Source organism: Rhodnius prolixus, unplaced genomic scaffold (genome assembly GCF_049639745.1).
Source record: "Rhodnius prolixus isolate KJV_2025 unplaced genomic scaffold, Rpr scaffold_7, whole genome shotgun sequence".
Classification (NCBI taxonomy): Eukaryota; Metazoa; Arthropoda; class Insecta; order Hemiptera; family Reduviidae; genus Rhodnius; species Rhodnius prolixus.
In genome coordinates, this window is record NW_027411582.1 from 17,871,338 (window position 1) to 17,888,000 (window position 16,663).

General features: G+C 34.0%; 1 protein-coding gene across 8 annotated transcripts in view; it reads left to right on the top strand.

The window, feature by feature from the left end:
* The window catches only part of LOC141447096 (obscurin-like), a 676,918-nt gene that overhangs the window by 556,097 nt on the left and 104,158 nt on the right, over positions 1-16,663 (top strand). For all 8 annotated transcript variants that reach the window (XM_074114296.1, XM_074114295.1, XM_074114299.1 and 5 more), the window contains one exon: positions 9,890-9,974. In XM_074114296.1, the coding sequence (XP_073970397.1) occupies positions 9,893-9,974 (82 nt within the window). In that variant the 5' untranslated portion in view covers positions 9,890-9,892. The remainder of the gene's footprint in view (positions 1-9,889; positions 9,975-16,663) is intronic.

The following is a 16,663-nucleotide window of genomic DNA, read 5'->3' on the forward strand; positions in this document are numbered from 1 at the left end:
CAAAATATAATATTTACTCAATACTGAGTTTAAAGATAAGTAAATATTTGAAATTTTAAGAAGATTTCTTGTTTAACATCTTATGTAGGTAAATTTTAGCTTCTCATATGTACCTCTTATGTTGTAAATAGAGACCATGTTGTGAGGAGTGGCCGGGCTGTTAAAATTTTGGAATATTACAGTTTAAAGGTCTAATCTACACTGTACCACATGTTCATCATTCTTGTATAATTTACATCCATCGCCCTATAAAATTATTACTTCAAGTATGCTAATACATTATTTTGTAATATAAATTTCAAATATTTCAACAGATAAATGTTTTTGTTATACCATTTTTATGGAGTTCTTGGAATTCAGCTACCTATTAATTTTATCTTTAAAATATGGTAGATTATTTTGTAAAACAAGTTTAATGGTTCATGGAAATATTAAAACAAGTATACATTTATTGTTTATGCAGTAAAGGTGTTGATTAAAGTTAGAGTGGCAGCTAGATTTAAGCATTATTACCTATAAATTGTGCCTTACGCATGTTTGTATTAAATTGAATATTGTGTTTAACCTTTTGGCAAGGTCACGCTCCGTAACTCGTTTACACGAAACCTACGATGTATGGTCATTTGTGAGGTGGATATATTCTAGGAATTCTCTCTTCTTAGATTTATTCTAAAATACTGATATTATTGTTATTAGTAGTGAGTTTAAAACAAAGACCCGAATAATTATGTACGTTTGTTTCCCTTAATGTTGAGGATTGCATTAACTACAACAATTGAAACAAGAATGGACAAAATTATTGTTCCACACTTGTGTCAATTTTTTCCCCCTCCAATGCACTAATGGGTGGCCTTAAAATTTGCTTATTTTTGGGTCGATAGACACCACAGTTTGCGTAAGGCTGGTTTAGAAGAGTATACTGGATACCGGTGATCCCGGATCCGAAATCCAGCTGCTGGCCCTTTAAAAATCCATTTTTGTAGTTAATTATGGAAGTTAGGGTCATTAATGTTTATTGCCCCACTTTACTTCAGTAATACGTCAATAAATAGACAGTTTGTAAATAATTTATTGAAACCATTTAAGGATTTACCATTTAAATTCAACACCAGTCAACTGTCAGAGAGAAACAAAAAGAAATCTGTTTTACTTTCCAAGAAAAGTAATTAGCTATCTCTCTCTTAATTACCTCGTTTCTTAATTATAATTGAATTTTTAATACTTTCTTTGACCTGTTTATTAATTTTAATGTATAAAAAGTAAACCCAGAGAGTGACAATGTAAAGAATAAATAACTATAACTTATATAGAATTTTCGTACAAAAAGTTAGAGTGAAAATGACCAAAGTGAAGGGCAGTTTAGGAGCGAGTGTTGGTCTAGTGGTCAAGAGCTTGGCTTCATATGAGGGAGATCGCTGGTTCAAATCCTGCGCGTGACAAGTTTTTATTTGTTAGAAAAAAATTGTTTATAGTTAAGTATGAGCTTCTGGCCACCGTCCACGTCTCCTAATTGGTAGTTGGATGTTAAGTCCCGCCTGAAAAGAAATTGACAATTACTTTACTTTACTTTTAATAGGCAGTTTAGGAGCCACAGTTCTCTTCAACAAGGTCTACCCTTTCCGTTTGTAATGTAAGAGAAGCTGTGATATTTCGGGTGTAACGTTGAAGTGGTGCGGTCAATTGTAGATGTACTTCTCTTATTAAGAGGGATGTAGAATCAGTGTGTGTGTTGCAATGTTTTGGTTTAAGGTCGTAAACGTTTATTGTTCATTGGTAAAAGAAAAATATATTCTCGTTTCATGGAAATAGCTGAATGTCCTTTGTTTCTTTTCAATTTGACATCCTGATGGAATTTATTACTGTTGACAGATGAGTGTATATCCTCTTTGGGAGTATTTAGATAATAAGGTGGTTTTGCTTCAGAGAGTTTTTGCCCGCAAACTGCCGGCTCCCTTTCCTGAGAGAGGAAAAGTTAATTTAAAAAGTATCATGTGGTTTCTTTTTTTTTTAATTTGGGAGTAGAGTCTTCTTCAGTAAAAACTTTAGAAGGCATTGGAGAAAAAGGGTTTATTGGCTTCAGCTAGTGTTTTACTTGCAGCTACTTCTTGGGGGTTGCCTTGAAGAACTAAGAAAGTTGGCCTGCTGTTGACGGGGTGTATATTGTACGTAGAACGTCTTCTAGAGTATCTGAGTAAATTGTTTCATCCTCTAGGAGTACTGCAGAATGAGTGGTCTCATCTGTTTTCGTCAGAACTCTTCGTTAATAATAATAAAAAATAATTATAAAACCGTTGATTGGAGGAATTTCGAAGCACAATTACAGTACCTCTGCTACTAAATAGTAAAATAGTTAAATAGTATTATAAATAGTAAAATAGTTAAATAGTATTATAAATAGTAAAATAGTTAAATAGTATTATAAATAGTAAAATAGTTAAATAGTATTATAAATAGTAAAATAGTTAAATAGTATTATAAATAGTAAAATAGTTAAATAGTATTATAAATAGTAAAATAGTGTAACGAAGTTGACCTGAGCCAGAGAAGAAAGGCCTAGATTGTTCTGGGAGTTGGCTGACCGAAGTCTATAACGGTTCACCACTGTGTAAACAAAAGGCCAGACTTTACCTGAGCCGGAGAAGAAAGGGCTAGACTGTTCTTGGAGTTTAGTGACCATAGCCTATAACGGTCCACCACTGTGTAAAAGCAAGCCAAGGGAGCGGCCCCAGTTGTGGTGGGGGGCAGTATGTGTTTTCCCAGTCAGTGAGTAGCAGGTGGGAGTGAGACAGAAAATGACACGTAGGAGTGGGGCAGTCGCAGTTGGAGTGAAGAAAAGACAGAGTTGCAGTCAGTCTCGGTTGGAGAGTGGAGTCAGAGTTCGGCAGAGTTAGCCAGTTGGGCTGGTAGCCGGTTAGTCGATGAGCCGGTTACTTAGACACAGAGTTTGAGAGAGTCAGTGTTGCGGTGTGCTTCAGAGTTAGCCAGTTAGGCGGTTAGTCAGTTAGTGAGTAGTACTTTGTTAGTGCAGCTGAGACTAGTGCAATTCAGTGCAGTGCGGACCAGTGGTCAGTTGTGGAACAGTTATGTGGCGTTACGTAGTGAGTAAGTAACAGTAAACTGTAGTGACTGTTGTAAATGGTGACTGTAATGAATAGCGTTAGTTGCTAGTAAATGTTAATGTGTTAATAAATCAGGTTACTACTTATAAGTTTAGCGAGTTTTATTATTTATCGAACCCACACTTATTATTTAATAACTAGTGGCAGTCACTAGTTGTGTAAGTAAAGTTTTTAGTAAAAGGACAAAAACTTTACAATAGAATAGAATTCTTCGACAACGAAAAAATAAGATATCCCTAAATTTTGGTAGCATTTCAGACATAATAAAACGTAGAATTTGTTGTTCCGCGGATACAATAAATCTATCATGTGTTTCAGTTAATAAATTAAACTATACTGAACACAACCAAGCAAAAATTAGAGCAGCATTTAATGAATTCCTAAGAAAATGATTTTTACCTTAAAATTCTCTATCCTCTATTTATTTAAAGATTAAGAATTTTATTAAGGAAGAAATACTAAATAAACGCTTCTTACTAACACTTACGTTTTACATAAAAGAAACAAGTTGGTGAAAACTTAAATTCACCCTTTACTAATAATGGCAGTGTTATTTACACAATGGGAAAGTAGTAACTTTAACCAAAAGTTTAACAAATTCACCGTTACACCTTTAACAATATGACCTGTCAATTGCAGTAAAACCTTTTGAATTTTGATTGTACTTTCTATTTAAACTTCTAGATTTTAGAGTTATTGTTATTGTAAGACCAATATTATGAAATGGTATATTGTGTACAATAACAATTCGTTAAATTCAAATTATTAAATTGCTATCTGGCAAATATATTTGTACATATATTAATCATAGATATAAGAGTGTATCTGACGTATTCTTGAAGAAGATATAAGATGTAAATAGGCAATAATTTTTCCAATCTTCCTTGAAGTGGTTTTTCTCATTTTTTATGATTCCACTTACTGTCAGTACCAGTAGGCTTGTTGAAAAACTTTTTTTAGTCCGTAAGATTAATCTAAAAACTTCTAAGTAGATGGAAACGTTACTAGTTAATATTATTATTTATTAAATAAACAAATTTACCAAAAATTTTCTTTTTTAACTTTCTATTTTTATAACCTGTTATAACCTGATGAGATGCAGAATTAGTAAACAATAGCGATAATTGATATGGTTAGGTTATATTGGTTGATTTTGTCCCTTATAAGTTTACATAAATATTCCATATCAAAAATAATTTTTCATGAATAAACTTTCAGCTAGTAAGGAACACAGAAGATTTAAACAAAATCTCTGTTTAGCTACTATATCTTCAATAAAAACTTGTATAGTCCTTGATTGTTTTTTCTTTTTTTTAGAAACAGTACCAAGATTAAAAAGAATTAAATTCAAATTTTTGCTATACAGGGTGTTCAGCATAAGGCTACCGAATCTTCGGGAGGCGATTCTGGGCATCATTTGCGACAAAAAATTCCATATAAACTATGGCTCGATTTGGCTCCGTTTTATAGATATTTTTAATTTTATGCTTTTTCAAGGTGTTACTACTGCTTTAGCAAATAGTTGGCCATATTTCTCAAACTATTAAAGCTACAGCAATTTTAATAAGCTCATTAGAAAGAAGGTTAAATTTCCTTTTAAATAACCTAATCTATATTCCAAAATAATAATATTAAGTATTTTACTTTGTGGCCCAAACATAAGGAATAGCAAAATTCTAATTTTTTCCAAATACATTGACTTCATTTTTGAATAACGCCCAGATCTAAACTCATTAAACGAAAATCCTTTCTTTCGAAATTGGTACCTAACCCTCATTTAACATCATATTCATAGATCTTAAATAAATTAATTATTAAATTACACGTTTGCAAAAAATCGTACTGGATTTGATGATTCTGATCAGTTATATTCTTATGGTAGGTGAATTCCTTTCATAATGCCGACGCTGTTTTGAGGCCTACTTTTTTGCAATTAATCACAGATTTCTGCATCAATTTTTAAAATAACCCCAATGCATTGTATACCTTTCGAAAGGTGTTTGTATGTAGATGTTTTACATGAATAGGGCACATTTTTTTCATATAAAATGTTTTTGAGAAAAATGTAGTCAAAGTTTTTTGGAAAAAAATTAGAAACTTGCTATTTCTTATGTTTGGGCCACAAAGTGAAATACTTAATATTATTATTTTGGAATACAAATTAGCTTATTTAAAAGGAAATTTAACCTTCTTTCTAATGAGCTTATTAAAATTGCTGTAGCTTTAATAGTTTGAGCAATATGGCCAACTTTTTGCTAAAAAGTAGTAACACCTTGAAAAAGCATAAAATTAAAAATATCTATAAAACGGAGCCAAATCGAGCCATAGTTTATATGGAATTTTTTGTAGCAAATGATGCCAAGAATCGCCTCCCGAAGTTACGGTAGTCTTATGCTGAACACCCTGTATAATAATTAATAAACGTACAAGCTGAGCTAGCTTTAGGAGAATCAAGTTGTCTAGACAACGGCCAATTATGGCTATTAGCAAGTACATCCTTGGAAGATTGGCTTCTATAATTGCTTATTCTGACTTCAGTGAACACAGATTCTAATTGATTGCTGAAACCAACATGACCTAAAATGGCTATATTGCTTTTCCAAAATTTTGATTTTATCTTTTTTAGTTTTTTTTTTTTTTTTTTTGTATATTTTTGAAAAAATCTAGTTATCACCGAGACAATCTCCTTGTTCCAGATCACAAACTATTAAAACTATTCAGAGTTCCAGAAAACAAATTTTTTTCCTAAATATTATTCATTTGAATCCATTGAATTAATATCGACATTATAGTGGAAGTGGTGGTAATATGGAACCTTATAATATTTAGGCAGCAAGTGATCTTGTGTTAACAGTATCCGGCTGAAACTGACGCTAGATAGCACTAGTGTGCAAAGCAGGTGGTTGGTTCAGTTGCTATTGTATTGTTCATTTTGAAATTTTCAATTTTGTTTCTATCGATTGTTGAAAACTTTAAGAAGGCAAGTACAAACTGTTTTTTTAAGTTTTGTTATCAAAATAGTGGTAGTTATCCGCACTATATAGTGGTTCAAAGGGATGTATTGCAACGATTTTCATTTGTGAATCAGTTCTTGTGTCTCCAAACTTGTTTTTTTTGGTGACATATCAAATCCAAGATAGCGATGCTTGCAATATGGCACCCTGTTCTACAATCGCAGTAGAAAAATTTCATTTGGTTCCATATTGCAAGCATTACAAGCAAATCATTTATATTTCTGGGGTAAAAAACAGAAGAAAAATTTAAAATAGGGCTAAAAAAAAAGCTGCAAAATTATTCATTGTACCCGAAACCACTCTAAGGCGACTTGCAATAAAAATACTAAGGTTTACCACATTACCTGCTCCTCAAGTCAGAGGCACCACTTTCCACTTTTTCCATAAAATTGAAGGTTGCACATCTGGTGGTTGGAGGAGAGTAAATTTGAAGACAATAGTGCAAGACTAATATATAAGACTAATAATTACCAGAGAAAGCAATTCCATTTTTTTTTATTGGCCCGGGAAGGCTCTGCGGGACACTTCGTTGGGGGTTTCGAAGTGTGTTAAGTCTGCGACCATTGACTTATGGGTGCAGAGTAGGGCTCAGGAGTGGTGGCAATGCCACCACTGGGCAGAGAGACAGGCGAAGGAGTTCATTAGAAGCTATTCGCCGAGGCTGACCGCAGAATTAATCCGTCAAGGCCGTGGGGCTATAAAGATAATTGTAGGCCTATTAACTGGGCCACCTGCAGGCTCAGAAAATACATGCATCGCATGGGCCTGGCAGATGATAGCCTTTGTAGGTTCTGTCAGGAAGAAGAGGAATCGGGCACTGCACGTTTTGTGTCAGTGTGAGGGGCTTGTCCTGGCTAAGGATGTTACTTCTCGGGGGAGGAAAAACCAAGGCTTGAGAGCTTTACCCAGGAGTCACTCACCAGAATTAAGAGTCTGATTAAGCGGACGGGTCTGGAGGGTGAGCTTTAAAGTGAGGGGAGCCACAATAGATCCATAAGGGGTCGCGGTGGCGTAGGCCTTGAGGCCGCTCTAATTTAATCTATTCTATACAATTTTTTGGAATTTCTAGCATAGGTAAGTCAAAAACAAAGAAGGGTCCCATATTACCACCATTGTCTCTACTGTTTGTAACCAAACATTAAGCTGATAGTACATAACATGTTTATTTATTTTTTGGTTTTGAACTTGTAGAATTAATTTGTCCCGTTAGCAGTAGAGTGTATTTCTGTGACATCCATTGTGAAGAAAACTATACCCTTGCTTACCAGAACTGTTGTCCAAAAAAAAGGAGTGTGTACTACTAGTTGTGGATGGGAGGGCCTTGACAAGTGGTTGGACGTAGAAAAAGACCTGGTGATATATGGCGAAGGTCTTGTGTTGTAGAGAGAACTTGGCCGCATTCATAGCACGACTACTCTGTTAGTGGTAAAGTAGGGAAAAGCTTTATGAGTGTAAGTGGGTCTAAAGGGGATTGGTCAGATCTTTTCTCTGGTCTTACTGGACACGAAGAGAAACGTAGACATTCAATTTGGAACGTGTGGCAGCATCTTTTTCTCTGAAAGCAGCTGGTTTGGATGGAAACCCTTTTCTGTCCTCTTTACATCCAGGTCTTTTCTTCATGGTTTTGTCAGGGTCATTTACTTAGCAAGGATTTGATCCGTATCTAGAATACATTTAGTGCACATAATGGTGTTTGTTTCTTTAGTAACCTCTTCTCTTTTACTTTTTTTTTCGGATTACGGATTATTTTCTCCTTATACACTGAACGAGAAGAATTGCGGTCAACTCTGATCATAAATTTACAAAATCATAATCTGACTGAAAATAAAGGCAAGAATAGCGAGAGAATTAAAGTGCGCAAAAATTTGGTCACTAAATTCCCAAAAAAACTGTATCACATTGCTCCCTAAAAATTGGTCTTCAATTAATTTAAAGCATCATTTTCCAAAATAAACATTTATGCCGCTTTTTTTTCAAAAATAGTTTTTTTTTTTTCAATATGGAGAGTTTGATTGGGTATTTTGTATTTTAGAGAGAGCAATCCATAGAAAATGGCAGGTTTTTCCTTACAGGACATTGTTGTCTCTGTGGACACCTGTAGAAATTTGGGTTCTTGTAGGTTCTGTGGGATATCTGTACAATTTAATGATTGCGATGTTATTTATTCAAAGAGCATTTAGACATATAGGCAAATTATCAATTGCTGGACTGTACTCTTTGTTATTCTGAGATTTCTCCGAAGTTTTATACTGGATGGGGTGTTGTAGGAATTCAACTGGCAAGGGGGGTCCTATTGCAGTAATCAGATCCTGCTAAAAATATATAAATAAAAATGATAATGCGATTGTAACAAATTCTTTAAATGCAGTTTTTAATCTAGCAATTTCCCTTTGGAATCCTCGCAGTCCAAGAATATCTTGCCAGGGTATGACTACATTTTATTGAAAAAAGTATTATGATGTATTAAGTATGTAAAAGTGCCATCAGAGGGGGGCTGACGACAACGCCACACAGCCTGAAGGTTAGGTTATAGTCTAGGAAGGTTTAGCGTCATTTTAGAGTGTTTACGTTACATAGTTTTTCATAGTGTTTAACGACGGTGAAATATAATTAGTAATTTAATTTGTAAGACGGTTTTCAAGAAAAGATTTTATTATTCTTTACAGAATTCTGTATAATAAAATCTGTTTTTGAAAACCGTCTTACAAGTATTATAAATGACTGCATATGCGGGATTCGAACTGGGGATCTCCCACTTACAAAGCCACGTTCTTGACCACTAGACCAACACCCTGGCAAGATATTCTTACCGTAATCATAGGTCAAGAAGTCTTGCATACGGGGTACATTAAAATAATGTGATGATTGCTTTTATTTGATGATAAAACCAATTTATCCTGATTCACCCACAACCATTACATTACACTACATTCTTTAAAATCTTAAATTATTATTATTTTTGTTCTTTGCATCACAAATAACATTTTTTTGCAGATAGAGGACCTCCCAAAACTGGTGTATCTCTGGTGGAAAATTAAATATTGAAAACCGATCACGAATAAAATAAAATTGTAACTTTGATCTTAAATATCTTGACAAATATTAGGGATATCGAAACGGGGTTAACGTCATTTTTCACAATTTTTAATGTACTTTTCATATTCCTTGTCAAAACCAGTGGTCCTCATGTAACCCCGATCAGTTTTTTAGCCGTAACTTCGCCAAAAATAAAGTTACAGCATCGGGGGTGAAAAATTTGAAAACTAGACCAAAAAAAAAAAGATGTACATAGTTTACTCCGTGAGTTTTTCCGAAATTCAGCTTTCCTAAAAAAAAGTTATTAGCGATTGATGCGTTTTAAATGGATCACCCTGTATATCTCTAAAACAATATGTCTCTGGTTGCTAAAACTGAAAATGACAATTTGGTCCCATCGTGGGATTTGATTCTAAAACATTTTAGCAGAACAATTAGTTTTAGGCCAATTCTTATTTATGCCCAAATATATTTGTTAGTCTCTTGTTCGGATTTTCATTCATCATTAGTGTGTTTGAGATGTCATTAGTATTTATAAACTTCGACTTACGAAATTCATCAAAAACTTTACTTTGCCAACTGAGTGCCTTTCCACAGTTGAAATTCCCTAAATTGGTCAGATTTAATGAAAACCTACGTAGATTACTTTTATGTTAATTAATAGAACAAGCTAGTTTAATATATTGACTAATTCTAAAAATTGTCATTTTATTTTTACAGAAAATGATGTGTCACCGATGTTTATTGATGGCGTCTATCAGTTGGAGTCTGATAGTCAGTCTAAGAGGACAATTTCCAAATTTAGGTGAGTTAATTATTAATTTGTGATTAATTATAACAAAATTAACAATTAATCAACTCTTTTTTCTTGATAGCAAAGGCATTGTTTATCAGGTAGTTTTTCTATTTGTGTTTTCCCTAGGACAGTGGTCGGCAAATTTATTAGCCAAGGAGCCAAATATGAACATTACAACAGTTTTAAAAAAAATTGGGAGCCAAATCTGCTTTTTTAGTAAACTTTTATTACACTAAATAAGTAGTACAATAAATAATACTAAATTTCATACTTAATAAATATTTATTAATGCGAACCATGTGCTTGCATCTCCTTGGAAAGTTTGAGTAAGTCAGGTTTGTATGTGGTTGTTTTTAATTTTAGGCAAGATTCCAAGTTCTCATCAATAAGACGACTTCTCAGTTTGCTCTTGATAATGTTCATGCTTGAATAAGATTGTTCGCATATTATATGTAGAACCGAAACGCGAGCTTTTTCTGCTGATCGTATGAGTAAGGAATACTATTCCAAACGTTGAAAATGATCATGTCTTCCTTCTCCAGGTCATTCAAAGCAGACCACTTGTGTTGTGAACTAAGATCAAATTTTTTCTTCTCCAATATTTCCAATTCAACACAAAGACGTTCGAATTTAGAACGCCATATCTCCTTATTTTTTAAATCCAGCAATTGTATTTCAAAGCTACCAATGTCAATTTCAAAAGGAGAAAATTTCAACTCGGTTATCGTAGCATTAAGAGGATTTTTGACAAATGCTAAAGTTGCTCTGCTGTTTTTAAATTATAAATTTAATATAAATTTAATTATAAATTTAAACAATATAAAATTTTAATTACCTATCTATCTTTTAACTTAAACCAAAAATTATACATGTTCTCGATTTATAGAAGAATTTTAATTTATCAAAATAAGATATAATTTTTTTCTTACCAAGTTTTTTTTTAAATGAAAATATTATTGCGCCTTCCGTGGATATTTGTGCCAGAGCCGCACTTAAGGAGCCAAAGAGCCACATGCGGCTCTGGAGCCGCACTTTACCGACCACTGCCCTAGGAAATATCCCTTAATTAGACAAAGTGGAAAAGTGAAAAATATGTAATTTTTACCCCCCAAAAAATATCAAAAATAATTTAAATTTGATAATTCGCTTAGGTTCTAACAGAGGAGGCTACAATAAGGTTATAATCAAAAACATTTTCTAGACTTTGGGGGTCCATCGATTTGACTTCTTTTTTTTTATGATTTAAGGCGCGTCAACCATCTAAGGTTATTGGCGCCCGGAGCTTTTTTCAGTGCACTGCCGGCCTCCGGACAGTGTTCTCTCGTTAAAGACAACACTGTCCGGGTAGTGAGCTGTAAGAAGCTCCTAGGAAGAGAAAATCTAAGGGTCAGCAGCTGGATTCGAACCCAGGACCTCCGCTTGGGAGTCCAGTATGCTAACCTCATAGCTAATCCCTTCCCTGGGCTTTCTTATTATTGCTAAAAGATCAAGAAAACTTACAACTGAGCTTTCTCAGATACATAATGTCTTACAGAAGCATATAGATGGTTTCTCATTACTTATACGAGGGTCGTTTGAAAAGTCCGTGCAAAAATAAAAACTACTTAATTTTTTGGGGTAAACCTTTTTTATTTTTCAACATAGTCTCCTTTTAGGCTTATACACTTCGTCCAACGCTGCTCTAGTTTGTTGATCCCTTCCGAATAATAGGATTTGTCCAAGTCTGAAAAATAGCCATTCGTTTCTGCAATCACCTCCTCGTTTGAATAAAATCTTTTTCCCGCCAGCCATTTCTTCATATTGGGGGAACAAATAGTAGTTTGAGGGAGCCAAGTCTGGAGAATAGGGGGGATGTGAAACGAGTTGGAACCATATTTCCATTAATTTTGCGACCACAACTGCTGAGGTGTGAGCTGATGCGTTGTCGTGATGGAAAAGGACTTTTTTGTGGGCCAATCGTGGGCGTTTTTCTTGCAGCTCGGTTTTCAAACGGTCCAATAACGATGAATAATATGCACCTGTAATAGTTTTACCCTTTTCCAGATAGTGGATGAGGATTATTCCTTGCGAATCCCAAAAGCAATTCGCCTTAATCTTTCCGGCCGAAGGAACGGTCTTCGCCTTTTTTGGCGCAGATTCCCCCTTGGTAACCCATTGTTTAGATTGTTCTTTGGTCTCAGGAGTGTAGTGATGTATCCATGTTTCATCCACAGTGCCGAAACGACGCTTAAAGTCCTGCGGATTCTTCTGGAACAGCTGAAAACCGTCCTTGCAACACTTCACACGATTTCGTTTTTGGTCAAGCGTGAGCAATCGCGGCACCCATCTTGCGGATAGCTTTGTCATGTCCAAATGTTGATGCAAAATATTATGTACCCGTTCATTCGAGATGCCCACAGCACTAGCAATCTCACGCACTTTCACTCTTCTGTCTTCCATCACCATATCATGGATTTTATCAATGATTTCTGGAGTAGTAACCTCAACAGGGCGTCCAGAACGTTCAGCGTCACTTGTGCCCATATGGCCACTCCGAAAATTTTGAAACCACTTATAAACTGTTCTAATCGAAGGTGCAGAGTCACCATAATGTTTATCAAGCTTCTCTTTAGTCTCCTGAGGCGTTTTGCCTTTCATAAAGTAGTGTTTAATCAACACACGAAATTCTTTTCGTCCATTTTTTGAAAATCACTCGACTTCCTCGATTCAAACGAATGCCAAACACAAAGAAATAGACCGATCTGGCTGAAACTTGGTGTGTGTTCTTCCAAGAGATGCTACTAACTAAACATAACCTCGATACGCGCCAGTGGTGCTATCTCTCCGACTTTGCACGGACTTTTCAAACGACCCTCGTAGATATCCAGTCTTATTAGTTTAGTATGTCTGAGATAAATGTTTAAAACCACGAGACGGGAGAACAGTCGTGAGAGACTCATGTTTTTCTTCAATAAATTTTATAACCATTTTTGGCTGCACTAAACTTAATTAAATTTCTTTTACCTAACCGCAATCTCCTGAAATTAACGTCCTATTTTGTTAATAATATTGGCAATTGAATTATTATTCTCTAATAAGTAAAAGTCAACTTGTTAGATTGCAAAAAAAAAAAAAAAAATAGAGTAAATATTCTTAATTAAAATTTGTCTTAAAAATAAAAAATAAAAATCTAGTTCTGGCTCTGTTCACAATTAGTATAATTAATTTTATCGTAATTGTGTTTCAATTTGGTAATTAGTTTAGTTAGTGCATTATTAATTATTAACATATGACCTCTAAGTATAAGTTTAAGTGAGAAGTTCATATGAACCGTTCTCTGCACAAATCGATTTAACTCAATTTTTGTAAATCTTCAAATTTAATTATCAAAGCACTTGGTACTAGAAATGGCTTTTTATATTTATAATAGATTTCCCAAATAATAAAGATTAACACCATTAAACGTAAAACAAAAAAACAATCTGTGGCTGTGTCATGGACACGGCCGTGTGTTGTACGTGAATACGTTTACGTAACGGGTTATATCTTTTATATAAAATATTTTTAGGATGAAACAATGTGTGTTCATAATCGACGATCGAACACAATCTATGCCTGTACAGTCCGTTGTCGATGTAGAAGCGATTTCATCATCCAATTGCATAATTTCAACCGCCCCAGCTGCAGATGTACTGGACACCGTCGTTGATCCGCTCGGCCGCATTCATTCTTTTACGTTCCCGGCACGGCTTGACTCGATCATATTGTGTATTATTATTACCATTCGATTGTTCTTGAGAAGCCCTTTCCAACCGTACACGATCTCTGTATTTGGTTTTAGCTTTTCGACGCGTATAGGCTGACATTATATATTTTTGATAATATTTTTTTACTCTAACACCGTATTATATTCATTGTAACTATTTTATACTAATGTTTTCTGTACAATCGATTGATTGTGACGACATCTGACGATTAAAACTTAAACGAACATCGTAGCTTCTCCGAGTCAAAAGTTATACGTATTAAAATGATCTCAAAAATGGCGGCGCTTCCCCCTCCACCGCGGGCGATGCTTCACAATCCTCGCTTATCGTAATGAATTCTTTGATCCTTTAGCTATCCAGTGGTCTAATTTAATTTTGGATGTAGACGATAGATTCGAAACTATAATGCCAAACTGTATCCCCCGATTTTGTTATCATTAGGTTTTTTTGATTGTCTCCATATGATAGCAAATTTAAAGGCTATTGAATAATTAATAATTTATTTCAGAAGCCATTTTGATTAATTCAGTGCTCAAATGGAAATCTTTGCAATAATTCAACTCGAATTCAGTAGCGGGCGTTGAATGATAACAGTAAATTTATTTGGTTTTATATTATAAACGGAATTTTTTAAAAATAATGTGCTTTATGTCATCGTATTTCTCCATTTTGTTTTTTTAATGGTTTTCTCTTTTCTTTTACTCTTAGTTTTGACAGCAACTTTAGCGGGCGGGGGCCCAAATTTTTTGTAGCGGAGTTTTCATTGTGAAATAAAATATTTCGATAAATCCTCCATGTTGAATGATCAAACTTATTGTTTCTATTGATCAAGTGTTGTATCTTTTGATATTAATATTCCTGGAGAATGCCTTCGATAGAATTTATACGATTTTTATAAAAAAATTCACTTGAAACTTATAACATTTTTGCTGAAAATAAATTGATTTAAAAGGCTGTGGGGTGCTAGGCAATAAGATTCAACTGTTAAAACAGCATAATCACCAAATCCTCGATTTTCTGCTAACTTTTTTGTCAAATTGTAAAAGCGTCCATACGTAGATGCAAAGTCGGCTCAATGTAAATAAGGCAAAATAAGGAAAAGTCACTGAAGCACCTATCTAAGTTAACAATCAGGCTGTTCACAATGAGCTAAAACAAAAAAAAAAAAAAATCCCATTTTGTTCTTGACTTACCCAAAAATCCCGTTACGCCAAATTTCATTCCAAACTTGGCTGACACTTAATCCCGCTCATACACGAATCTGTCATCCAATAACCTAATTGAAGAGCTTGATGCAAAAAAGGAGTTATCTACAGTTTTTTTAAATTTTTAGTAGGGACAAAAAACTAAAATATGCTTTAAGATGTATTCCTTATGTTGTGTCCTGCTGTAAGGATTAGTTAATATATTGTGATGGGGGTCATTTGGGGCTCAATTTGAACTTTCTAGGGCATTTTTTAAAGCTTGCTATAAGCAAAAGTTATTTTGCAGCTAAAACTCTTTTTTGCACCAAAATCATAATTTTCAGTAAAACATATATTAAGTACTTTAGTCAACAGATTTCTTGTTTTTTGAGCTTTTAAGTGGCATTTTGTGTCTTGTCGAAGCGAATGTTAGATATATTATTATTATGCCTGTCAAAAAGAAAAATAAATGATATCTACCTAATATAAACATTAAATAAACCTAATAAAAAAATTTTATTGCGTCATCTTTTCTGTTTGGAGCAAAAGAAAGTTATCTGCAGTAGAAAACTCATTTTTGCTCCAAATCTAACCTAGGTTAGAGAATAAGTAATAATAAACGAGTCTGCATAAAGACTCGTTTATGCACCAAAAGTTGTGGAATTGAACATACAATAGGGGGCGCCACTAAACACATTTTCTGAAAAAAATGTAGATAACTCCTTTTTGCACCAAGCTCTTTAATTGCTTAACTAAAAATTGTTATATTTTTTAATTAATTATTAATTTTAATATAAGATAGTTGTAAATATGGCTAATAAAGTGAACAAAAAATATTATTAATTAATAAAGTGGTTAATTGAATTCCACATAATTTTACCCAAAATTCATTAAATTACAGTATGAGTGCTAGAATATAGGTTAGATCTAAGGTATGTATAGTTTTAGTAAGTGTAGGTTGTTTGTGAGGTTATAATACTAGGTTATAGAGAAACTATACTGGCTGGTTGTATTACATTCAGACACACTACAAACCATGTCTGGGACCGCTAACACAATGACCACCTCTTTCACTGGGGCTCGCTTACCCAGCTGATTTGTGGCCATCCTCCTATAACCCATCTAGCTCTAGCTAGCCTCCCATGTGCTTCTTATTGCATACAAATGCTGCCCCAATCAGTTAAAGCCCAGTTCTCAGGAAAACTTTACAGTTTCCATGTTTTTAATCCATAGTATCGTTTTCCCGAAATAGCTTTTGTGGAAATGGAAGGAAATATAATTTCATCGCCGACAGCTGTGGCTATTTTTATTTTTATTTAATGATTAGTTGGTACTAACAACGATTTCTAGGTTAAATTTAAAAAAAACCTAAAAAAAGAATTTAGAAGAACAACATTAAATAAAACACGGATCATTTGAGAGATTCAAGGGAGCCACATCACATTTACAAATTTTGTTAAATTTATATCCTGAAATGAGGATTCAGGAATATGGATAGGATAATTAAAACACTATATAATTGCTTTTATTTAATGTATTCATAAAACTATAACTATTCTTTTTTGTACTCGAAAGTTGCCGGCGCTTTTCTCGAACTAGTTTTCCAATATATGGATTCAGAGACTGAGCAAAGACAATCTTCTTTAAGGCAGATAGGTGTTCTTCCAGTCAATCTTGATCTGTACGTCGTTTTATTTGATTTCATAGACGGAAATAGTTACTCACACAAGAACGTTCTCCAAAAATAACACTAAAGTTTGTACATCAA